At 38.2% G+C, this 27,514-nt stretch overlaps 2 protein-coding genes across 2 annotated transcripts; one reads left to right on the top strand and one right to left on the bottom strand.

Annotated features, from left to right (window-relative positions):
• Nucleotides 1–13: 13 nt before the first annotated feature.
• LOC145947085 (uncharacterized) lies at nt 14–1,521 on the bottom strand (the record flags this gene model as incomplete). The annotated part of the gene is made up of 4 exons (XM_083056859.1): nt 1,203–1,521; nt 494–626; nt 201–410; nt 14–69 (listed from the first exon to the last, which is right to left on the bottom strand). Coding segments are annotated over exons 1-4 (429 nt in total), but the record flags the coding sequence as incomplete, so codon positions are not given.
• Nucleotides 1,279–27,450, top strand: LOC145947081 (uncharacterized). Its single transcript, XM_083056854.1, has 5 exons — nt 1,279–1,298; nt 19,864–19,922; nt 25,653–26,792; nt 27,003–27,007; nt 27,394–27,450. Exons 1-5 carry the CDS (start codon nt 1,279–1,281, stop codon nt 27,448–27,450), a joined length of 1,281 nt encoding a protein of 426 aa, XP_082912980.1.
• Nucleotides 27,451–27,514: the final 64 nt, after the last annotated feature.

The following is a 27,514-nucleotide window of genomic DNA, read 5'->3' as shown; positions in this document are numbered from 1 at the left end:
TGCGAGTTTTTGAATAGCAGTCCCTCAGGTACGTCCATCGAGATTTCATCCACGCTATATCCTTAAAACCTGAAAATCCCTAGTTCAAATTACGAATTCAGCTCGTTTATATGAATACGAACGTACATTAGTCCACTTGCAAGTGCAGATTAATATACATTCAAGAATACATAAAACGAAGTAAAATGATCATATATTACCAAGATTATTAAAAACTTCATCCCACAGTTCTCCTCGTATACAGGGGCTTCGCCTTTGAACTGGCAACTTTTGATTCCATAGACCTGGTCTCTGCTCTATGGCATCAATTAGCATCTCGTCCATGATATCTGCCGAGTACGGAGTAGACTCATTGCTATTCTGTGATAGTGGTGCGTCTCTCAGCGTACTTTCTTCTACTTCCTTCACTCCTGTTTATATATAAATTAGTTGAATATGTTATTTAATAGTTGCAGACAAATGTTGAAAAATATTTGCTTGCAAATAAAATTACTCATTGTAGCACGCCCCTTCTCGTCGACAACGATAACATGGATACATTCGTCGTAGTTTTCGAAGCAGTCATGGGCTACAATCTGCGCACAGGATCCGAACATTATCCACCCACAATAACCGCATTTTACAGCCTGCAAATATGAACACATATGTAACATGAACCGCAAAATATTTGGGACTCGATTCTTGAATTCATTCACAAGAGAAACATATGCCCAAATTCGGCTTTTACAAAAAAGTTGCAAGTTGATTAGCTAAAAGCCATGCAATAGCCAATAAACTTGCAACTTTTCTGTAAGAGCCGAATTTGCGTATACGTTTCTCTTACAAATGAATTCAAGAATCGAGCCCCTGATATGTTGTCCGTATTGAAAAATCCATGTGCTGAAAACCATGCGATAAAAACCATATGAAAAATGATGTGGTGAAACCACATTGTAAACAAAATCGACATATGTGTTCAAATAAGTTCAATAATAATATAGAAAAAAGTATGGCTACACTATATAGTTTGTCGACGTGGTTTTCCACTACATTTTTTCAATAAAGGTGTAATTGCAGGTATTCTTTGATAAACAAACAAAACTATAATCATATAACCTATATTAATACGCAAACATAATTCTGTGATATGTTCTGAATAATAATAATTAATGAATAAAATAACAATGTCTATTTAATATCTTATATATTCTTATTATTATTACCGGTCCTTTTTGATGATTGTTGGTACTCATCTCGATAGAATTTCAGCTTGTTGTTACATGCGAAATTCTTGTTGAGATGCACAGCACGCACACCATGTAGATTGTGACAATTCGGAATAAAACAAAACATACTCTGATGATGTTTTTCCAATACAACGGCGTTTTAAAACTTGCGGCGGTCAGAAACACATGCCCGATCCGTCCGGAATTGAGGAAATATACGCGTTCCGATCGGAAGGAACAGCAGGAACAAGAATTTACTAGAATTCTCTAGCAGAATCCGATCCGTCATTCCGATCCGTGCTTAATGGGACGGCACCCTTAGCACCCTTTGCAAAACCTTGCGGAAGATGAGCCCCCTCACCGCGTCAAGGTGGCGGACAACGAGGGGGGGCTTCTGCGATCTAGATTTGATATATTTTTATCTGTAGGGATACAAACATAAAAGCGGTACAAACGTCTGCAGACGATTACAAAACAACATTCGTTTACAGAATTAAAATATCTTAAAAAATAACACTATTAGCTCTAATATCAATTTTGAACATTCGGTATATGTACACCTGTAAGGGTACAAACGAAACGGAAAGCGGTACAAACATCTGCAGGCAATTACAAAACAGCCCCCGTATAGAAAATTGAAATATCCCAAAAATGACATTATTAGCTCTAATATCAATTTTGAACATTCGGTATATTTACACCTGTAAGGATACAAACAAAACGGAAAGCAGTACAAACATCTGCAAACGGTAACAAAACTTCACTTATTTACAGAATTAAAATTTCTCATAAAAGGACATTATTAGCTGTAACATCAATTTTAAAAATTCATTATAATTACACCTGTATAGATACGAATAAAATGGAAAGCGGTACAAACGTCTGCAGGCAATTACAAAACAGCACCCGTATGCAGAATTGAAATATCCCAAAAATGACATTATTAGTGGTACTGTCCGCTCTTAGCACCCTTCGCAAAACCTTGCGCAAAACCTTGACACCATTAGCTGTAACAACAATTTTTAAAACTCGGTGTATTTACACCAGTAGGGGTACAAACGAAACGGAAAGCAATACAAACGTCTGCAGACGGTAACAAAACAGCGTTTACAGAATTAAAATTTCTTAAAAAATGACACTATTAGCTGTAACATCAATTTTAAAAATTCTGTATATTTACATCTATAAAGGTACAAACAAAACGGATAGCGGTACAAACGTCTGCAGGCAATTACAAAACAGCACCCGTATACAAAATTGAAATATCCCAAAAATAACATTATTAGCTCTAATATCAATTTTGAACATTCGGTATATTTATATCTGTAAGGATACAAACAAAACGGAAAGTAATACAAACGTCTGCAGACGGTAACAAAACAGCGTTTACAGAATTAAAATATCTCATAAAATGACACTATTAGCTGTAACATCAATTTTAAAAATTCTGTATAATTACACCTGTATAGATACGAACAAAATGGAAAGCGGTACAAACGTCTGCAGGCAATTACAGAACATCACCCGTATGCAGAATTGAAATATCTCAAAAATGACATTATTAATGGCACTGTCCGCTCTTAGCACCCTTCGCAAAACCTTCACGTCAAGGTGGCGGACAACGAGGGGGGGCTGCTGCGACCTAGGTTTGATATATTTTTATCTATAGGGATACAAACATAACAAAAAGCGGTACAAACATCTGCAGACGATTATAAAACAACATTCGTTTACAGAATTAAAAAATGACACTATTAGCTGTAACATCAATATTTAAAACTCGGTGTATTTACACCTGTAGGGGTACAAACGAAACGGAAAGCGGTACAAACGTCTGCAGGCAATTACAAAACCGCCCGTATACAAAATTAAAATATCCCAAAAATAACATTATTAGCTCTAATATCAATTTTGAACATTCGGTATATTTACACCTGTAAGGGTACAAACAAAACGGAAAGCAATACAAACGTCTGCAGACGATAACAAAACAGCACTTGTTTATAGAATTAAAATTTCTTAAAAAATGGTACTATTAGCTGTAACATCAATTTTTAAAACTCGGTGTATTTACACCTGTAGGGGTACAAACAAAACGGAAAGCAATACAAACGTCTGCAGACGTTAACAAAACAGCGTTTACAGAATTAAAATTTCTCATAAAATGACATTATTAGCTGTAACATCAATTTTAAAAATTCTGTATAATTACACCTGTATAGATACGAACAAAATGGAAAGCGGTACAAACGTCTGCAGGCAATTACAGAACATCACCCGTATGCAGAATTGAAATATCCCAAAAATGACATTATTAGCTTTAACATCAATTTTGAACATTCGGTATATTTACACCTGTAAGGGTATAAACAAAACAGAAAGCAATACAAACGTCTCGAGACGGTAACAAAACAGCACCCGTTTACAGAATTAAAATATCTTAAAAAATGATACTTAGCTGTAACATCAATTTTTAAAACTCGGTGTATTTACACCTGTAGGGTTACAAACAAAACGGAAAGCAATACAAATGTCTGCAGACGGTAACAAACCAGCGTTTACAGAATTAAAATTTCTCATAAAATGACATAATTAGCTGTAACATCAATTTCAAAAATTCTGTATAATTACACCTGTATAGATACGAACAAAATGGAAAGCGGTACAAACGTCTGCAGGCAATTACAGAACATCACCCGTATGCAGAATTGAAATATCCCAAAAATGACATTATTAGTGGCACTGTCCGCTCTTAGCACCCTTCGCAAAATTTGCGAAGGGTGAGCCCTCTCATCATGTCAAGGTGGCCGTCAACGAGGGGGGGTTTCTGCGACCTAGGTTTGATATATTTTTATCTGTAGGAATACAAACATAACAAAAAACGGTACAAACGTCTGCAGACGATTACCAAACAACATTCGTTTATAGAATTAAAATATCTTAAAAATGACACTATTAGCTGTAACAACAATTTTTAAAACTCGGTGTATTTACACCATTAGGGATACAAACGACACGGAAAGCAATACAAACGTCTGCAGACGGAAACAAAACAGCGTTTAGAGAATTAAAATTTCTTGAAAAATGACACTATTAGCTCTAATATCAATTTTAAAAATTCTGTATATTTACACCTATAAAGGTACAAACAAAACGGATAGCGGTACAAACGTCTGCAGGCAATTACAAAACAGCACCCGTATGCAGAATTGAAATATCCCAAAAATGACATTATTAGTGGCACTGTCCGCTCTTAGCACCCTTCGCAAAACCTTGCGAAGGGTGAGCCCCCTCACGTCAAGGTGGCGGACAACGAAGGGGGGCTGCTGCGACCTAGATTTGATATATTTTTATCTGTAGGGATACAAACATAACAAAAAGCGGTACAAACGTCTGCAGACGATTATAAAACAACATTCGTTTACAGAATTAAAATATCTTAAAAAATGACATTATTAGCTGTAACATCAATTTTAAAAATTCTGTATATTTACACCTATAAAGGTACAAACAAAACGGATAGCGGTGCAAACGTCTGCAGGTAATTACAAAACAGCACCCGTATACAAAATTGAAATATCCCAAAAATAACATTATTAGCTCTAATATCAATTTTGAACATTCGGTATATTTACATCTGTAAGGATACAAACAAAACGGAAAGCAATACAAACGTCTGCAGACGGTAACAAAACAGCGTTTACAGAATTAAAATATCTCATAAAATGACACTATTAGCTGTAACATCAATTTAAAAAATTCTGTATAATTACACCTGTATAGATACGAACAAAATGGAAAGCGGTACAAACGTCTGCAGGCAATTACAGAACATCACGCGTATGCAGAATTGAAATATCCCAAAAATGACATTATTAGTGGCACTGTCCACTCTTAGCACCCTTCGCAAAACCTTGCGAAGGCTGAGCCCCCTCACCACGTCAAGGTGGCGGACAACGAGGGGGGGCTTCTCCGACCTAGGTTTGATATATTTTTATCTGTAGGGATACAAACATAACAAAAAGCGGTACAAACATCTGCAGACGATTATAAAACAACATTCGTTTACAGAATTAAAAAATGACACTATTAGCTGTAACATCAATATTTAAAACTCGGTGTATTTACACCTGTAGGGGTACAAACGAAAAGCGGTACAAACGTCTGCAGGCAATTACAAAACCGCACCCGTATACAAAATTGAAATATCCCAAAAATGACATTATTAGCTCTAATATCAATTTTGAACATTCGGTATATTTACACCTGTAAGGATACAAACAAAACGGAAAGTAATACAAACATCTGCAGACGGTAACAAAACAGCGTTTACAGAATTAAAATATCTCATAAAATGACACTATTAGCTGTAACATCAATTTTAAAAGTTCTGTATAATTACACCTATAAAGGTACAAACAAAACGGATAGCGGTACAAACGTCTGCAGGCAATTACAAAACAGCACCCGTATGCAGAAATGAAATATCCCAAAAATGACATTATTAGTGGCACTGTCCGCTCTTAGCACCCTTCGCAAAACCTTGCGAAGGGTGAGCCCCCTCACGTCAAGGTGGCGGACAACGAGGGGGGGCTGCTGCGACCTAGGTTTGATATATTTTTATCTGTAGGGATACAAACATAACAAAAAGCGGTACAAACGTCTGCAGACGATTATAAAACAACATTCGTTTACAGAATTAAAATATCTTAAAAAATGACATTATTAGCTGTAACATCAATTTTAAAAATTCTGTATATTTACACCTATAAAGGTATAAACAAAACGGATAGCGGTGCAAACGTCTGCAGGTAATTACAAAACAGCACCCGTATACAAAATTGAAATATCCCAAAAATAACATTATTAGCTCTAATATCAATTTTGAACATTCGGTATATTTACATCTGTAAGGATACAAACAAAACGGAAAGCAATACAAACGTCTGCAGACGGTAACAAAACAGCGTTTACAGAATTAAAATATCTCATAAAATGACACTATTAGCTGTAACATCAATTTAAAAAATTCTGTATAATTACACCTGTATAGATACGAACAAAATGGAAAGCGGTATAAAACGTCTGCAGGCAATTACAGAACATCACGCGTATGCAGAATTGAAATATCCCAAAAATGACATTATTAGTGGCACTGTCCGCTCTTAGCACCCTTCGCAAAACCTTGCGAAGGCTGAGCCCCCTCACCACGTCAAGGTGGCGGACAACGAGGGGGGGCTTCTCCGACCTAGGTTTGATATATTTTTATCTGTAGGGATACAAACATAACAAAAAGCGGTACAAACATCTGCAGACGATTATAAAACAACATTCGTTTACAGAATTAAAAAACTATTAGCTGTAACATCAATATTTAAAACTCGGTGTATTTACACCTGTAGGGGTACAAACGAAACGGAAAGCGGTACAAACGTCTGCAGACGATAACAAAACAGCACTTGTTTATAGAATTAAAATTTCTTAAAAAATGGTACTATTAGCTGTAACATCAATTTTTAAAACTCGGTGTATTTACACCTGTAGGGGTACAAACAAAACAGAAAGCAATACAAACGTCTGCAGACGTTAACAAAACAGCGTTTACAGAATTAAAATTTCTCATAAAATGACATTATTAGCTGTAACATCAATTTTAAAAATTCTGTATAATTACACCTGTATAGATACGAACAAAATGGAAAGCGGTACAAACGTCTGCAGGCAATTACAGAACATCACGCGTATGCAGAATTGAAATATCCCAAAAATGACATTATTAGCTTTAACATCAATTTTGAACATTCGGTATATTTACACCTGTAAGGGTATAAACAAAACAGAAAGCAATACAAACGTCTCGAGACGGTCACAAAACAGCACCCGTTTACAGAATTAAAATTTCTCATAAAATGACGTATGCAGAATTGAAATATCCCAAAAATGATACTATTAGCTGTAACATCAATTTTTAAAACTCGGTGTATTTACACCTGTAGGGTTACAAACAAAACGGAAAGCAATACAAATGTCTGCAGACGGTAACAAACCAGCGTTTACAGAATTAAAATTTCTCATAAAATGACATAATTAGCTGTAACATCAATTTCAAAAATTCTGTATAATTACACCTGTATAGATACGAACAAAATGGAAAGCGGTACAAACGTCTGCAGGCAATTACAGAACATCACTCGTATGCAGAATTGAAATATCCCAAAAATGACATTATTAGTGGCACTGTCCGCTCTTAGCACCCTTCGCAAAATTTGCGAAGGGTGAGCCCCCTCACCATGTCAAGGTGGCCGTCAACGAGAGGGGGCTTCTGCGACCTAGGTTTGATATATTTTTATCTGTAGGAATACAAACATAACAAAAAACGGTACAAACGTCTGCAGACGATTACCAAACAACATTCGTTTATAGAATTAAAATATCTTAAAAATGACACTATTAGCTGTAACAACAATTTTTAAAACTCGGTGTATTTACACCATTAGGGGTACAAACGACACGGAAAGCAATACAAACGTCTGCAGACGGTAACAAAACAGCGTTTAGAGAATTAAAATTTCTTGAAAAATGACACTATTAGCTCTAACATCAATTTTAAAAATTCTGTATATTTACACCTATAAAGGTACAAACAAAACGGATAGCGGTACAAACGTCTGCAGGCAATTACAAAACAGCACCCGTATGCAGAATTGAAATATCCCAAAAATGACATTATTAGTGGCACTGTCCGCTCTTAGCACCCCTTCGCAAAACCTTGCGAAGGGTGAGCCCCCTCACGTCAAGGTGGCGGACAACGAGGGGGGGCTGCTGCGACCTAGGTTTGATATATTTTTATCTGTAGGGATACAAACATAACAAAAAGCGGTACAAACGTCTGCAGACGATTATAAAACAACATTCGTTTACAGAATTAAAATATCTTAAAAAATGACATTATTAGCTGTAACATCAATTTTAAAAATTCTGTATAGTTACACCTATAAAGGTACAAACAAAACGGATAGCGGTGCAAACGTCTGCAGGTAATTACAAAACAGCACCCGTATACAAAATTGAAATATCCCAAAAATAACATTATTAGCTCTAATATCAATTTTGAACATTCGCTATATTTATATCTGTAAGGATACAAACAAAACGGAAAGTAATACAAACATCTGCAGACGGTAACAAAACAGCGTTTACAGAATTAAAATATCTTATAAAATGACACTATTAGCTGTAACATCAATTTTTAAAACTCGGTGTATTTACACCTGTAGGGGTACAAACAAAACGGAAAGCAATACAAACGTCTGCAGACGTTAACAAAACAGCGTTTACAGAATTAAAATTTCTCATAAAATGACATTATTAGCTGTAACATCAATTTTAAAAATTCTGTATAATTACACCTGTATAGATACGAACAAAATGGAAAGCGGTACAAACGTCTGCAGGCAATTACAGAACATCACGCGTATGCAGAATTGAAATATCCCAAAAATGATACTATTAGCTGTAACATCAATTTTTAAAACTCGGTGTATTTACACCTGTAAGGGTATAAACAAAACAGAAAGCAATACAAACGTCTCGAGACGGTAACAAAACAGCACCCGTTTACAGAATTAAAATTTCTCATAAAATGACATTATTAGCTGTAACATCAATTTCAAAAATTCTGTATAATTACACCTGTATAGATACGAACAAAATGGAAAGCGGTACAAACGTCTGCAGGCAATTACAGAACATCACCCGTATGCAGAATTGAAATATCCCAAAAATGACATTATTAGTGGCACTGTCCGCTCTTAGCACCCTTCGCAAAATTTGCGAAGGGTGAGCCCCCTCACCATGTCAAGGTGGCCGTCAACGAGGGGGGGCTTCTGCGACCTAGGTTTGATATATTTTTATCTGTAGGAATACAAACATAACAAAAAACGGTACAAAAGTCTGCAGACGATTACCAAACAACATTCGTTTATAGAATTAAAATATCTTAAAAATGACACTATTAGCTGTAACAACAATTTTTAAAACTCGGTGTATTTACACCATTAGGGGTACAAACGACACGGAAAGCAATACAAACGTCTGCAGACGGTAACAAAACAGCGTTTAGAGAATTAAAATTTCTTGAAAAATGACACTATTAGCTCTAACATCAATTTTAAAAATTCTGTATATTTACACCTATAAAGGTACAAACAAAACGGATAGCGGTACAAACGTCTGCAGGCAATTACAAAACAGCACCCGTATGCAGAATTGAAATATCCCAAAAATGACATTATTAGTGGCACTGTCCGCTCTTAGCACCCTTCGCAAAACCTTGCGAAGGCTGAGCCCCCTCACCACGTCAAGGTGGCGGACAACGAGGGGGGGCTTCTCCGACCTAGGTTTGATATATTTTTATCTGTAGGGATACAAACATAACAAAAAGCGGTACAAACATCTGCAGACGATTATAAAACAACATTCGTTTACAGAATTAAAAAATGACACTATTAGCTGTAACATCAATATTTAAAACTCGGTGTATTTACACCTGTAGGGGTACAAACGAAAAGCGGTACAAACGTCTGCAGGCAATTACAAAACCGCACCCGTATACAAAATTGAAATATCCCAAAAATGACATTATTAGCTCTAATATCAATTTTGAACATTCGGTATATTTACACCTGTAAGGATACAAACAAAACGGAAAGTAATACAAACATCTGCAGACGGTAACAAAACAGCGTTTACAGAATTAAAATATCTCATAAAATGACACTATTAGCTGTAACATCAATTTTAAAAGTTCTGTATAATTACACCTATAAAGGTACAAACAAAACGGATAGCGGTACAAACGTCTGCAGGCAATTACAAAACAGCACCCGTATGCAGAAATGAAATATCCCAAAAATGACATTATTAGTGGCACTGTCCGCTCTTAGCACCCTTCGCAAAACCTTGCGAAGGGTGAGCCCCCTCACGTCAAGGTGGCGGACAACGAGGGGGGGCTGCTGCGACCTAGGTTTGATATATTTTTATCTGTAGGGATACAAACATAACAAAAAGCGGTACAAACGTCTGCAGACGATTATAAAACAACATTCGTTTACAGAATTAAAATATCTTAAAAAATGACATTATTAGCTGTAACATCAATTTTAAAAATTCTGTATATTTACACCTATAAAGGTATAAACAAAACGGATAGCGGTGCAAACGTCTGCAGGTAATTACAAAACAGCACCCGTATACAAAATTGAAATATCCCAAAAATAACATTATTAGCTCTAATATCAATTTTGAACATTCGGTATATTTACATCTGTAAGGATACAAACAAAACGGAAAGCAATACAAACGTCTGCAGACGGTAACAAAACAGCGTTTACAGAATTAAAATATCTCATAAAATGACACTATTAGCTGTAACATCAATTTAAAAAATTCTGTATAATTACACCTGTATAGATACGAACAAAATGGAAAGCGGTATAAAACGTCTGCAGGCAATTACAGAACATCACGCGTATGCAGAATTGAAATATCCCAAAAATGACATTATTAGTGGCACTGTCCGCTCTTAGCACCCTTCGCAAAACCTTGCGAAGGCTGAGCCCCCTCACCACGTCAAGGTGGCGGACAACGAGGGGGGGCTTCTCCGACCTAGGTTTGATATATTTTTATCTGTAGGGATACAAACATAACAAAAAGCGGTACAAACATCTGCAGACGATTATAAAACAACATTCGTTTACAGAATTAAAAAACTATTAGCTGTAACATCAATATTTAAAACTCGGTGTATTTACACCTGTAGGGGTACAAACGAAACGGAAAGCGGTACAAACGTCTGCAGACGATAACAAAACAGCACTTGTTTATAGAATTAAAATATCTTAAAAAATGGTACTATTAGCTGTAACATCAATTTTTAAAACTCGGTGTATTTACACCTGTAGGGGTACAAACAAAACAGAAAGCAATACAAACGTCTGCAGACGTTAACAAAACAGCGTTTACAGAATTAAAATTTCTCATAAAATGACATTATTAGCTGTAACATCAATTTTAAAAATTCTGTATAATTACACCTGTATAGATACGAACAAAATGGAAAGCGGTACAAACGTCTGCAGGCAATTACAGAACATCACGCGTATGCAGAATTGAAATATCCCAAAAATGACATTATTAGCTTTAACATCAATTTTGAACATTCGGTATATTTACACCTGTAAGGGTATAAACAAAACAGAAAGCAATACAAACGTCTCGAGACGGTCACAAAACAGCACCCGTTTACAGAATTAAAATTTCTCATAAAATGACGTATGCAGAATTGAAATATCCCAAAAATGATACTATTAGCTGTAACATCAATTTTTAAAACTCGGTGTATTTACACCTGTAGGGTTACAAACAAAACGGAAAGCAATACAAATGTCTGCAGACGGTAACAAACCAGCGTTTACAGAATTAAAATTTCTCATAAAATGACATAATTAGCTGTAACATCAATTTCAAAAATTCTGTATAATTACACCTGTATAGATACGAACAAAATGGAAAGCGGTACAAACGTCTGCAGGCAATTACAGAACATCACCCGTATGCAGAATTGAAATATCCCAAAAATGACATTATTAGTGGCACTGTCCGCTCTTAGCACCCTTCGCAAAATTTGCGAAGGGTGAGCCCCCTCACCATGTCAAGGTGGCCGTCAACGAGAGGGGGCTTCTGCGACCTAGGTTTGATATATTTTTATCTGTAGGAATACAAACATAACAAAAAACGGTACAAACGTCTGCAGACGATTACCAAACAACATTCGTTTATAGAATTAAAATATCTTAAAAATGACACTATTAGCTGTAACAACAATTTTTAAAACTCGGTGTATTTACACCATTAGGGGTACAAACGACACGGAAAGCAATACAAACGTCTGCAGACGGTAACAAAACAGCGTTTAGAGAATTAAAATTTCTTGAAAAATGACACTATTAGCTCTAACATCAATTTTAAAAATTCTGTATATTTACACCTATAAAGGTACAAACAAAACGGATAGCGGTACAAACGTCTGCAGGCAATTACAAAACAGCACCCGTATGCAGAATTGAAATATCCCAAAAATGACATTATTAGTGGCACTGTCCGCTCTTAGCACCCCTTCGCAAAACCTTGCGAAGGGTGAGCCCCCTCACGTCAAGGTGGCGGACAACGAGAGGGGGCTGCTGCGACCTAGGTTTGATATATTTTTATCTGTAGGGATACAAACATAACAAAAAGCGGTACAAACGTCTGCAGACGATTATAAAACAACATTCGTTTACAGAATTAAAATATCTTAAAAAATGACATTATTAGCTGTAACATCAATTTTAAAAATTCTGTATAGTTACACCTATAAAGGTACAAACAAAACGGATAGCGGTGCAAACGTCTGCAGGTAATTACAAAACAGCACCCGTATACAAAATTGAAATATCCCAAAAATAACATTATTAGCTCTAATATCAATTTTGAACATTCGCTATATTTATATCTGTAAGGATACAAACAAAACGGAAAGTAATACAAACATCTGCAGACGGTAACAAAACAGCGTTTACAGAATTAAAATATCTTATAAAATGACACTATTAGCTGTAACATCAATTTTTAAAACTCGGTGTATTTACACCTGTAGGGGTACAAACAAAACGGAAAGCAATACAAACGTCTGCAGACGTTAACAAAACAGCGTTTACAGAATTAAAATTTCTCATAAAATGACATTATTAGCTGTAACATCAATTTTAAAAATTCTGTATAATTACACCTGTATAGATATGAACAAAATGGAAAGCGGTACAAACGTCTGCAGGCAATTACAGAACATCACGCGTATGCAGAATTGAAATATCCCAAAAATGACATTATTAGCTTTAACATCAATTTTGAACATTCGGTATATTTACACCTGTAAGGGTATAAACAAAACAGAAAGCAATACAAACGTCTCGAGACGGTAACAAAACAGCACCCGTTTACAGAATTAAAATTTCTCATAAAATGACATTATTAGCTGTAACATCAATTTTAAAAATTCTGTATAATTACACCTGTATAGATACGAACAAAATGGAAAGCGGTACAAACGTCTGCAGGCAATTACAGAACATCACGCGTATGCAGAATTGAAATATCCCAAAAATGATACTATTAGCTGTAACATCAATTTTTAAAACTCGGTGTATTTACACCTGTAGGGTTACAAACAAAACGGAAAGCAATACAAATGTCTGCAGACGGTAACAAACCAACATTTACAGAATTAAAATTTCTCATAAAATGACATAATTAGCTGTAACATCAATTTCAAAAATTCTGTATAATTACACCTGTATAGATACGAACAAAATGGAAAGCGGTACAAACGTCTGCAGGCAATTACAGAACATCACCCGTATGCAGAATTGAAATATCCCAAAAATGACATTATTAGTGGCACTGTCCGCTCTTAGCACCCTTCGCAAAATTTGCGAAGGGTGAGCCCCCTCACCATGTCAAGGTGGCCGTCAACGAGGGGGGGCTTCTGCGACCTAGGTTTGATATATTTTTATCTGTAGGAATACAAACATAACAAAAAACGGTACAAAAGTCTGCAGACGATTACCAAACAACATTCGTTTATAGAATTAAAATATCTTAAAAATGACACTATTAGCTGTAACAACAATTTTTAAAACTCGGTGTATTTACACCATTAGGGGTACAAACGACACGGAAAGCAATACAAACGTCTGCAGACGGTAACAAAACAGCGTTTAGAGAATTAAAATTTCTTGAAAAATGACACTATTAGCTCTAACATCAATTTTAAAAATTCTGTATATTTACACCTATAAAGGTACAAACAAAACGGATAGCGGTACAAACGTCTGCAGGCAATTACAAAACAGCACCCGTATGCAGAATTGAAATATCCCAAAAATGACATTATTAGTGGCACTGTCCGCTCTTAGCACCCTTCGCAAAATCTTGCGAAGGGTGAGCCCCCTCACGTCAAGGTGGCGGACAACGAGGGGGGGCTGCTGCGACCTAGGTTTGATATATTTTTATCTGTAGGGATACAAACATAACAAAAAGCGGTACAAACGTCTGCAGACGATTATAAAACAACATTCGTTTACAGAATTAAAATATCTTAAAAAATGACATTATTAGCTGTAACATCAATTTTAAAAATTCTGTATATTTACACCTATAAAGGTACAAACAAAACGGATAGCGGTGCAAACGTCTGCAGGTAATTACAAAACAGCACCCGTATACAAAATTGAAATATCCCAAAAATAACATTATTAGCTCTAATATCAATTTTGAACATTCGGTATATTTACATCTGTAGGATACAAACAAAACGGAAAGCAATACAAACGTCTGCAGACGGTAACAAAACAGCGTTTACAGAATTAAAATATCTCATAAAATGACACTATTAGCTGTAACATCAATTTAAAAAATTCTGTATAATTACACCTGTATAGATACGAACAAAATGGAAAGCGGTACAAACGTCTGCAGGCAATTACAGAACATCACGCGTATGCAGAATTGAAATATCCCAAAAATGACATTATTAGTGGCACTGTCCGCTCTTAGCACCCTTCGCAAAACCTTGCGAAGGCTGAGCCCCCTCACCACATCAAGGTGGCGGACAACGAGGGGGGGCTTCTCCGACCTAGGTTTGATATATTTTTATCTGTAGGGATACAAACATAACAAAAAGCGGTACAAACATCTGCAGACGATTATAAAACAACATTCGTTTACAGAATTAAAAAACTATTAGCTGTAACATCAATATTTAAAACTCGGTGTATTTACACCTGTAGGGGTACAAACGAAACGGAAAGCGGTACAAACGTCTGCAGGCAATTACAAAACCGCACCCGTATACAAAATTGAAATATCCCAAAAATAACATTATTAGCTCTAATATCAATTTTGAACATTCGGTATATTTACACCTGTAACGGTACAAACAAAACGGAAAGCAATACAAACGTCTGCAGACGATAACAAAACAGCACTTGTTTATAGAATAAAAATTTCTTAAAAAATGGTACTATTAGCTGTAACATCAATTTTTAAAACTCGGTGTATTTACACCTGTAGGGGTACAAACAAAACGGAAAGCAATACAAACGTCTGCAGACGTTAACAAAACAGCGTTTACAGAATTAAAATTTCTCATAAAATGACATTATTAGCTGTAACATCAATTTTAAAAATTCTGTATAATTACACCTGTATAGATACGAACAAAATGGAAAGCGGTACAAACGTCTGCAGGCAATTACAGAACATCACGCGTATGCAGAATTGAAATATCCCAAAAATGACATTATTAGCTTTAACATCAATTTTGAACATTCGGTATATTTACACCTGTAAGGGTATAAACAAAACAGAAAGCAATACAAACGTCTCGAGACGGTAACAAAACAGCACCCGTTTACAGAATTAAAATTTCTCATAAAATGACATTATTAGCTGTAACATCAATTTTAAAAATTCTGTATAATTACACCTGTATAGATACGAACAAAATGGAAAGCGGTACAAACGTCTGCAGGCAATTACAGAACATCACGCGTATGCAGAATTGAAATATCCCAAAAATGATACTATTAGCTGTAACATCAATTTTTAAAACTCGGTGTATTTACACCTGTAGGGTTACAAACAAAACGGAAAGCAATACAAATGTCTGCAGACGGTAACAAACCAGCGTTTACAGAATTAAAATTTCTTGAAAAATGACACTATTAGCTCTAACATCAATTTTAAAAATTCTGTATATTTACACCTATAAAGGTACAAACAAAACTATTATTGAGCCGCTACAAAAGATTGTCGACAACTCGATCGCGGTGAAAAACGAGCCGGAAAGTACCGCAAAGATTAAAATCTTACCCATCAAGCGGTACAAGGAGGAGGAGGAGGAAGAGGAGGAAGAGGAGAAGGATGATGCGACACCGAAAAAGAGGAAACGGTCAAACCCGAATCGCTCATCGACACAGCGTACATCGAATGCTTTACTGGATGAACCGATGATAAGCTCTACACCGTTCGCGACAACGAGAATCGTACAACCTATGATACCCGAAACACTCGCAAACGAAAATGTTTTCGAAACCTCGGGCAGCACGCTTGAAACATCGTTTGTTCGAAACACATTACAAACGCTGGAAGGTCAAGAAATGTTGCGAAAGCACTTGGGACCACTGGGACAAGAGTACATGAGCACTCTCCTCGGTGGCAAAGAAAGGAAAATCGATCACGTGTACGGTGTCTATTTCGACAAGGATGAAATGCGTCTCGGTAACAAACGATTCGACATTGACAAATATGACTCTATAATTATAGATGAAGTGAGGTACGTTGGTACACCAGGATTATACGAATTGATCTTCAAGAGAATTCCCGATGATGACATTTACACGGAGGATGATATGCGTAAATACAAGAGCATATTATTGGCGACGAACACGCATAAACGCAATTATGACACACAAGGCCAATTACGAAGCAACAGGGGATACAAGTACAAACATATAATCGCACCATTGATATCGATTGAAAAGAAAAAATCTGGAAAGGGAGTATTCATGCCTCACGCGATGGCGCTAACCGACAATAAGATCGATTACATACACTGGGATGACCCCAACGAGCTAGTGGATCGGGTACGATTGCTGGACGCTTCGCGCCGAGCTGGCCACAACGCTCACGACAATGAGATCCTGTCGATCATCGAGGAACTTCGCAAAGCAGGCATTATTATAAATTGAATGGTGTCTCGACAAATCTAATCAGTCGATCAGCGTCATTCGTATCGGGGGAAAAAAAATGCCTATCAACAAATTTGGATTATTCGAACCAAGAAATGATGCAACCGGCACGAGCGGTTCTTGGGATGGATTGGTGAAAAGTTACGTGCACGAAAACGCTCTATGTCGTGTCGCTACAGACTATGACGCAAGGTCGCGGAAGATTCGTCGTGTAGCGCAACCTGAGGCTGACACCGATGCCGTCAACAAACTGTATGTGGAATCCTGCGTTAAAAGATTGATGAATCAACAGAAAGAATCAGATGAGAAGCTGACTTCGTTCGAGAAGGATGTGCGGGCAATACAGATTGTGATAAACGAACTCCAACGCGCGGCTAACGCTAACTCAGAAACGGCTATCAACCTGAATGAGCAGCAGTGAACGGGTTAGGAGCGGCTATCGAACGGTTATCGAACATTTACGAAGGGTTATCGAACTGCTATCTAACTACAATGAGTGGTAGTGAACGGCCTAGCAACAGCTGCGAACGAGGCTATGAACGTCCTAGCAACAGCGAACGAGGCTACCAACAACTCAAGCAGGGCTGCGAACGAGGCTACGAACAAGTCTTTAAAGGCTACATGCAAGGCTACAAACAACTCAAACAGGGCTGCGAACGGGTCAGTAACGGCTGCGAACGGGTCAGGAGAGGCTACGAACGGATTAGAAACGACTGTGAACAAGGCAGCGAACGAATCAAGAACGATTTTCGAATGGGTCAAGAACGGAAGTAAACAACACAAGAACGGCTCAAGAACGGGTCAGGAACGGCTACGAACGGGTCAGGAACGGCTACGAACGGGTCAGGAACGGCTCAAGAACGGGTCAGGAACGGCTACGAACGGGTCAGGAACGGCTCAAGAACGGGTCAGGAACGGCTCAAGAACGGCTCAAGAACGGGTCAGGAACGGCTCAAGAACGGGTCAGGAACGACTACGAACGGCTATTGAAGAACGACAAACGAAAATGAATCATAAAACGAGCGACAAACGGCGATCGAGAAAAACCGACGAAGCGATGAAACAACATAGTTTGGAGAAACGGCAGTTGGTGAACGAACTGCAAGCGCCGGCAAGGAAAAATTTTCCCCGAAGACACGTCATAGTGCGGGGATACGATGACCTGTGGCAAGCTGACATCGTCGAGATGCGTCCGTACTCTCGTTTCAACAGAGGTTACCACTACATACTCACCGTCATCGATGTGTTGAGCAAGTACGCGTGGGCCATACCACTCAAGAGTAAAGGTGGAAGCGAGACGGCTGATGCTATCGCCGAGATAATTCGAGATAGCAAGAGATGCCAGAGAAACATGCAAACCGACATGGGGAAAGAATTTTATAACGCCGACGTGCAACGGCTTATACGGAAACATAACATCAATCACTATTCTACATATTCGGTATTGAAGGCATCAGTTGTGGAGCGATTCAATCGCACGCTGAAGAACGACATGTGGAAGATGTTTACGCTGAACGGAACTTACAAGTGGATCGACGCGTTGGCGGAACTCGTATCGGATTACAACGCGCGCAAGCATCGAACGATCGGCATGCGACCCGTCGACGTCACCCCCGCGATCGCTGATAAACTTTTAAAAACGGTATATAGTAACATAAAGATTGCCGCTCCGGCAAAGTTCAAAGTAGGTGACCCGGTACGTGTTAGCAAGTACAAGAAACTTTTTGAGAAGGGTTACACACCAAATTGGACAACCGAAGTGTTTAAAATTGTTAAAGTGCAGCGTACTAATCCCGTAACCTATCTACTCGAGGACTATCGCAAAACATCTGTCGCTGGAGCGTTTTACGAGCACGAATTGCATAGCGCGAATTATCCGGACGTATATCTCGTAGAGAAAGTACTGCGCAGGAGGGGTGACGAGGTTTACGTAAAATGGCTGGGATTTGACAATTCGCACAACTCTTGGATACATAAGGACAATGCAATTTAATTCATACAAATTGTATTTATTAATTATTCAAAAATTAAAAAAATATATAATGTGTACAACAAATAAAAGTATTTGAAATATTACAATATACATGAAATATGTGAAATACAAAATCTTTATTAATACATCCTTTCCGTTCCAATATATGAAATACATACATATATGTTACATAATATATCGCACATACATTATATTACATTATATTTTATAAGGGTATCTGATAATGTCCCCATGGTAATGTGTCGGTCGAATCAGGTATGATATACCGCTTATCGTCGTACGGACTTAGAGCAATTTTTGTCTCGCAGATGGTGTATACTTCATGCAATTTCGACCTAATACATGACTGACTACGTGTCATTTCAATCTCGTCGTTCAGGCACCGCGTATAATCGTCGAATGTTATCGTTCTCGCGACAACGTTACTTTTGACACCTTTAACCTTTTTTGTATCTTTTTTACCATCTACTCGCAAAGCGTACATTTTTGCTCTAAGTCCTACAAATTCAGTCATTATCGCGCCATTATTTTCATCCTTCATTAGACCTGGCACCTTTTTATTCACAAGCGGTATACTGTACGCGTTGTCAATTGGATAATCGCTCGTATCGAATCTAGCGATATCGCGTTTCATATTTTCATACACGTCTTCGCATTTAATATGATATATTAAACTGTCGGTGTCAGTGTACATTATCCGGCATCTTTCACGATAGAGCGGTGACATGTACTCGTGATGAAATTCGTACAGACACACTTTCGATATGTCGAGTATACACATACCAACATAGATTGGTTTGTTAAATTTTACTTCTAGTTTACGTAATTCTACGGCAATTAAATTTTCTGAAAAGACGCTCCTGCTATGGAAATTTGGTTTCGCTATCATCGCCTCTGCTCCGTATCGTCCGTCCCACTTTGTCAATAATTTTACATCTACATGATTACGCACATTTTCCATCGTTTTGCCAAATACCGCGTTGTTCATCAATTTGTACAAATTTTTCTCAAAATCATTTTTCGCTTGTGTTCTAAATTTTGTATTTAGTTCAATGTAATCGCGGAGCCATGCGGATTGAGTGAATTGTAATACGCGGTGTGTTTTTGTAACGCGAAGGCCGTGACGCGTGCACTGCTGCAGGTTGCGGTAGTGTATGACGTAACGCTTCTTATCATATAGCGTTGCGAGAAGCTTATCTTCCCGCTTGCCGGGCGGTTTGTCACGTGTCGGGCAAAACGGTAGGTCAGTGTGCGTGTCGTGAAGATGTTGTGGATACTCTAAATCTATTTCGAGGATATAGTCTGTAGGTGAATCGAGCGCTATTGACGAGATGTCAAAGTTAGATACATCGTCGACCCATCGAAAATCGGCATAAGGCAGTGGTTGACACATTGCCCATCCATACAAATTATTTACATCTAAATATATTAAATATGATGATGGTTTCGACGGATCATACGATTGCATGTACTTGTTATTAGCATGCGCGTATCTTCCTGAACATTGACTTAGACCGCCGCGTATACCCCGTTCAATAAACATAACCATATCGATATCGGTAAGCAGTTCGAAATTTACGCATGTATGTTTTAACATGGCGTCCCATGTATACCCAGGAAGAGTATAATAATACGTAGGGTCGAGTCCGTAACTCGCGATGCAAGTGTCGCGAAAGTTTTCAAATATATCTGCCAACAACAAGACATCAGTTTTTAAGTACAGATCGCTGTATTCACCCAAGGTTTGAATGGAGAACTGCTGCCACACGTTGACGGCGTGTGCGTAGTCGCTCTCGGATACAGTGTCACCGGTTAAAGAACTGTAAAACGATTCGCGTGGTGGTAAACGCGTGTCTTGCAGCTTGTCCACGCAGTCAATGTACTCGTACGGAAAGACACCTTGTCGCGTTAATAATTCAAAATTGTTAGCGGATAATGCGGAAAAATTGGAACGCAAAATTTTTAACTTATCCTTATTCAAAAAAGATGCCAATTTGTCAAGACTAGCATTGAGAAATTTGTATGAATCGATGAATCGTAATTTCATACAAGCTTTCCGATCTTTATCGTCGTCGGTACTATTGACAGTCTTCGTAAATGAAATGTATTTTTCTTTTGTTATTGGAAGCACATCTACGCGTCCTTCATACGCGGTAGCTATTTCTTTTATGATAAAATGTGCGTCATAGCCGGATAGATTATGGAAAACTACAGGAATGACATAAGAGTCTTTGTAGTTTAGATTACAGTTTGAGTGCGCGGGACCCCTGTATCGCCCGGTCAGATGACAATGATCGCGTACGCGTATATCATCCGGCGCAAACGGTTTTTCGCAAATGTGACATTGCGTGACGCTATGAAATTTTTCCCATTCATTTTGCGTTAATTTTGTCATGTGGACATTATCAGACAAAATACCCTTTACGCGATGCGCTAAATTTTTAAGTTCTTCGGCGAACCATGAAACGCAATCGATACTACGGCGAGAATTATACGCGGATAACGAGTTGTCGTACGAACATTGCACGTAATACCCAACGCTAAATACCTCGTGATGTTGGGAGTATGACGCATGTTCCGGCGTCTTCTTCAGCACACACTCCAAGTCGGCGTACACCACGAAGGGAAATCGCTCCTTTCTGTTGTAGTTGTCGAAGTCGAGCCACTTGTCTTTATCGCTTGGTAATCGGATAGCGCAGTCGTTCATTTCTCGACAGTCCGCAATGTGAGCCTCCAATTTTTCGCTCAAATTAAAGAAGTGCAAGCATCTGTGAAAAAAAAATTACAATTTTATTTACAATTTTATTTAAAATTATTATATAGTTTGCAATAAATATACATACCGATCGCAGATATATTTTTGACCATTGTGTTTGCTCAGTTGCGTGCTGACAAGCCGAGATAGATTTTTTATATACGCGAAATGCCCAACGCTGTCGTCCTCCTCCACATACAGCATATTTACATGTTTTTCTCTCTTCCGATCGGTGAGCTGTATCGGAAGAATAGATAATTCCTTCTTCCTCTCAATGCCGTAGACGTTGATTGAGATGTTATTTGCCAGTTCAAACTTTTTAATTTGGTTTAACGTCATCGGAAACTCAATGTCCTGAAGATTTAACACTGTCGTGTAATGGGGATATGAAAATTCTCGTTCCACATGTCTTTCTGCGGGGTACAGAGCGGCCACCACTGACCATGCGAAACATGCATTGTCCGTTGATCGCACGTTCACCACTGCTCTCTTCGTCATAATTTCTCGCGGTAAGTTTAGATAACACCCCGCGCGCATAGGATTGCACTTGTTGACGTTGACCGTAAGATCAAGGATTCGTGACAATGCCCATCCGCTATCACGTTCCTGAAACTCTTCGAGAGACGCCAATGTGGATTCGATGACATGCCGCTCATACCACTCGTGTAAATCGGACGTGCGAAAGAGTTCATAATTTCGCGTGTTAATGCTTTTGTTGGAGCGCATATCACCTGTCACAAACTCACCGTTGAACACGGTATTTACTTTTGCACAGTTGTGTATTTTTATAACATCTTGCACTTGCTCAAGAACTACACTACTAGCGTCTTCCAAAAATTGTCGCGGTTCGATATAGTCTGCGTTAATCACCGCACCTGTCAGTATCCGATTTTCGAACGCGGTATCGATCTCTCGCCAAACGAGTCTTCCCGTGTTATTATCGCCACTGTAATTACCGCCACTGTAATTACCACCACTGGGTATAAACTGTCTCTGCAATCGAGTCTTTGCACCCTCGAGTCGCGCGATTCTAGCAACCAAAGATTGTCTATATCCAATGGAGAGTCGCGGACGCTTGACACGACTGCGTTCTTCGAGCAGTTTGATAAAGTCCTCGCAGCGCAGCGCCCATTCAAAATATTCGCCCAAGGTGGTGATTTGATGGGACCGCTCCAACAGGTCGCGTTCGTTCTGCTCGACGTTTTCCATTATTTCTTTTATTCACTATTATACCACTAACACTTCTAATACAAGAAAGTAACCACTAAACTTTTTTCACCGCTGCATCTATGCGCTTTCAAATCGTACTATGGTTTGACGCGCTCTCATCCTCCTTATATATATATTTCACCTAATTCTATCTTCTTTTCTAACATTTGGCGTATCTCAAAAGATAGTTTCCCGAGATATCGGTTTTATGGATAGAGGAGTAAGGACACAAGCTGCCGAACGTTGGCACCGATACGTTGCATTCTTCCTTAAAAAATATTAAGAAAAATGTTTCGCTCTCGTTTTTATGGGAGATTTTCCGCGAGGGTACAAGCTGCCGAACGTCAACGCTTTTACATTTGCACCCCTATAAATAATGTTTGACATGTTCGTCGCAGCGTCGGCTTAAAATCTTCATTCCTTTCCTAATGATAAAATGTCCATAAAATGAAAAACATAGTTTTAATGAACTCTAGAACGCTCCGTTGACGAACAGCCGGACATCGGCGCTTCCGTAATAAAATTATATTAACGAGGGTACAAAATTGTTAATCATCGGCGCTTGTTCTATACCTTTTTGGGGAAAATGTCTAAGAACCCTCATAAAAAAGTCGTAAAGATACCATCTACAAATATTGCACTCATACGCAGCTCGTTGCACGGTCCTTGTGGGGGATGACATCATGCGGGGAAGGGGAAACGTGACGCTAGAGACTGAGAGGCTAGGGATCGCGAGACTAGGGACTGAGAGGCTAGGGATCGCGAGGCTAGGGACCGAGAGGCTAGGGACTGCGAGAGAGGTAGCGCTTAGGAGAGAAAGAGAGAGCGCGAGGTGAACGCGAGAGAAAGAGAGGGTGTGAGGCGAACGTGAAGGAAAGAGATGTTGCGGCGAGGAGAGAGAGAGAGAGAGAGAGATGACGCGAGGTTAGGGACTGCTAGAGATAGCGCTTAGGAGAGAAAGAGAGAGCGCGAGGTGAACGCGAGAGACAGAGATAGCGAGAGGCGCATGCGAGAGATGACGCAGTGAAGGAAAAGAAGAGGAATTTTTAAAATGAATATATTAATTTAATATTAATTATTTTTAATTATGAATAAATGTGTATTATACATTTGTGTGTGTGTGTGTGTATGTGTGTGTTTAAAAGAATATAAATGGATATAAATGTATATAAATGTGAATATATAAATGTGAATATATAAATGTGAATATAAAATGGATATAAAATTTTAAAAAATATATATAAATGATAAACATATAATGTCAAGGCTCTGACTATTCAAAATTAATAAATAAACGGGCTAATAAGAGCCGAGCGCGGATAGAAGCGCGACAAAAAATAATAATTTATATCATACTAGGTCGATCTCTAAATTCAAAAACCTACGTAATCGGTTTATCACGGGGTCGATGAAAATTGAAATTTGCGACGCTTATAGTATCATCCGTTCCTCGCTCTCCGAGGTCATCGAACTCGCACGTCATATTGTAAACACGCTACCGAACTTTATGTGTGACAATTTCTTCAATTTCCAAAACAAGTCGTTGCGATCTTATTATGTGAGAGAGCGAGAGAGGTTAGATAACAAATTCAATTGGCTTGTAAGAAAACAGACATTAGAAAAAATCAAACAAATCCGCCCGGTACATTATTATTACACGGAGACCACATATTCACAGGTTTCCTCGTCACGCATGAATCTCAGCTTAAATTTTAATGCTCCTCCTGCAACTTCGATTGTCTCTTCCTTTTCCATGAGTCATCTCCCTTCCTCCACTCCTTCCCCCCTGTCTTTTGAAACACATCTTGATCCTCTTTCCTTTTCCAATTCTGCCTCACCTATTTCTGACATAAAAAATAAGTGGTTTGTGAATCTAACAGCTTCTGTCATCCCTCACGAGATACAGTGCCTCCTTCAATTAGGTGAGAATTTCTGTCTGCCTGTCTCCAACAAAGATAAAAAAACCGTGGTCCAATTCATAAAAAGTGTCGAACACAACATAGACAAACTTAACACGGAATACCGCTTAGCTGTCAGAAATAGATCATTCCAAATCATTAACAATTTTTCCTCTCTGCATATTCACACATCCTTTCAAGACAAATTCCTAATTAAAGCCTCCTTGTTGACAAAGAATTTCATGCGTGATAATCCGAGTATTATTTTTACTCGCGCGGATAAAGGTAATGTCACCGTCGCTTTAAATAAAGATATGTATCTTAAAAAAATGACAGATTTACTCAGTGACATGGATACATACACGGTGGTAAAGAAAGATCCGACTAGAACTCTAATTAACAATCTCCGTCAGCTACTCATGTTGTGGAAGCGCAGAGATTATATCTCAGAAAAATCTTACAAGCTAATGAATTGCTCGGATAGTACATTACCGCGTGCTTACGGATTGCCAAAAATTCACAAGCCGGATTGTCCTCTTAGGCTAATCGTCTCTTCAAAAAACAGTCCATTATATTTCTTGGCTAAATTTTTGCACGATATTGTACATGCCTCGCTACCTGCAGCCGACAGCCACGTTGCTGACAGTTTTGAATTAGTAGAGAAACTTAAAGACGTATACATTGATAATCAACATAAATTAATTTCTCTTGATGTTGTCTCGCTATTCACCAACATCCCATTAGATTTGGCAATGGACAGTGTCGCTAGTAGGTGGCCGGACATAGAAAAGAAATGCGTCATACCAAGAGACAATTTTCTATCGGCTGTGAAGTTTGTGCTTGATTCTACGTACTTCTCCTTCAATGGCGTATACTATAGACAAACATTTGGCACCCCCATGGGCTCACCGCTGTCACCGATTATTGCTGATCTAACGTTACAGGACCTAGAAAGCAAAGCGCTTGCGAACTTGTCGGTTGCACTTCCTTTCTATGTACGATATGTCGATGATGTCGCGTTGGCGGCCCCCTCCTCCATGCTCAAAGACATATTAAAGACCTTCAATTCCTTCCATCCGAGACTCCAGTTCACAATGGAGGAGGGCGTCGATAATCGACTTAACTACCTGGACGTCACTGTTATTGTTAACGATGGTAAGTTGGAATTCGATTGGTTCCATAAACCGACGTTCTCCGGGAGATATCTAAGTTTCGAATCACGACACGCTCTTTGCCAAAAAAGAGGCACAATTTTTTGTCTCACAGATAGAGTTTTCCTCTTGTCACATCCCAGGTTCCATAGAAAGAATTTCGAACTCGTTGTAAATATTTTGCTCGATAACGGGTATCCATTGCAGTATATCTTTGATACAATTAACGAAAGATTGAAATTTCTGTTCGCGAAATTTAAGGAGAAAAATAATTCTTCTCAAAAAGAACAGCTTCCAACCACTTTCTTTAACATTCCGTATGTCCCTGGCATTTCCGAGCAATTTAGTCGTGCAATTCGAGATTTGGATACAAAAATATCATATACCGGTATCAACAAGCTTAACAAGTTTATTAAAGTGCATAAAGATAGCTTGCCGAAAGACCTTCACACGAACGTTGTATACAAGATCTCCTGCAATAACTGTGACGCTTCTTATGTCGGTCAAACGCGCCGTTTCCTAAAAACGAGAATAAGCGAACACCGCAACCACATCAATAGAAACACGACGCAGCGCTCGGTCATAACAGACCATAGATTTCTAAACCATGAGTTTGATTGGAACAGCGTGGAGATCCTGGATGAGGAGCCGATTCTAGGGAAAAGACTCGTGTCCGAAATGATTCACATTAAATTACAAAAAAATAGCATCAATTTACAAAATGACACGGAGTGTTTAGACCATATATATTTCCCGATGATAGAACATATGTATAATATCTAAAGCCAAGCGTGCGCTCATTTATCATCTGTTTTCGGTTGACCTCAGTTCTGTGTTTATATTATTGTCTCGATCTCATCTTTCTATTTAAAGACCAGTCGCGATGTATCGTTTAACAAGTGCGATTATATGTCACGTTCCCGTATGCCTCTGTGTTTTCTAGCATCGGTAAGTTGCCTCTTTCTTTCGTGTTTCTTTGTTAGCTCGATCAATTTTTCTTTAATCAACACAGGTTTGCAATAATATGCATTCACAAACGTTCTCTTTCCGTTTGGTAACGATGAGAGGTGACGCTGTTGCGATTATACATTGGCTGCGGGGCTCTTCGCCGTTTTCTGCCGCACGATTCTTATGAATCATTCTTTCTTTCTTTTATGTACGTATTGATTCTATCTTTAATTTTAATTATTCTTTATCTCATGTTGATCCTCCTTTTTATTATAATTATACTAAATTTCTGTTTACCATCGCCTCACCGTTTTTTGTTAAATAATTTTTGCCATTTTTTCAATTTTGTATTTCTTACCTTTTATTTTTATTTTATGTTTGTACAGCTTACTGAGGATGGCCCGAATCAGGGACCGAAACGTTTGAATAAATTAACTTTGTAACTATAAGTTCGTTTCTTTTTTTGTCGCGCTTCTATCCGCGCTCGGCTCTTATTAGCCCGTTTAT

This window comes from Prenolepis imparis, unplaced genomic scaffold (genome assembly GCF_030444845.1).
Source record: "Prenolepis imparis isolate NDT839.2.m4 unplaced genomic scaffold, iyPreImpa1.0 SCAF_41, whole genome shotgun sequence".
Lineage (NCBI taxonomy): Eukaryota > Metazoa > Arthropoda > Insecta > Hymenoptera > Formicidae > Prenolepis > Prenolepis imparis.
Note: the sequence above shows the minus strand (reverse complement) of the source record. Positions and strands in the feature narration are given on the sequence as shown.

Excerpts from the sequence above, each read along its gene's own strand:
- LOC145947081 (XM_083056854.1), top strand. The coding sequence starts at position 1,279 with ATGCACAGCACGCACACCAT. Across the intron at positions 1,299-19,863 it reads ATGCACAGCACGCACACCAT|TTTACGTAATTCTACGGCAA; the intron begins GTAGATTGTGAC and ends TTTTACTTCTAG. Across the intron at positions 19,923-25,652 it reads GCTCCTGCTATGGAAATTTG|ATTTGGCAATGGACAGTGTC; the intron begins GTTTCGCTATCA and ends ACATCCCATTAG.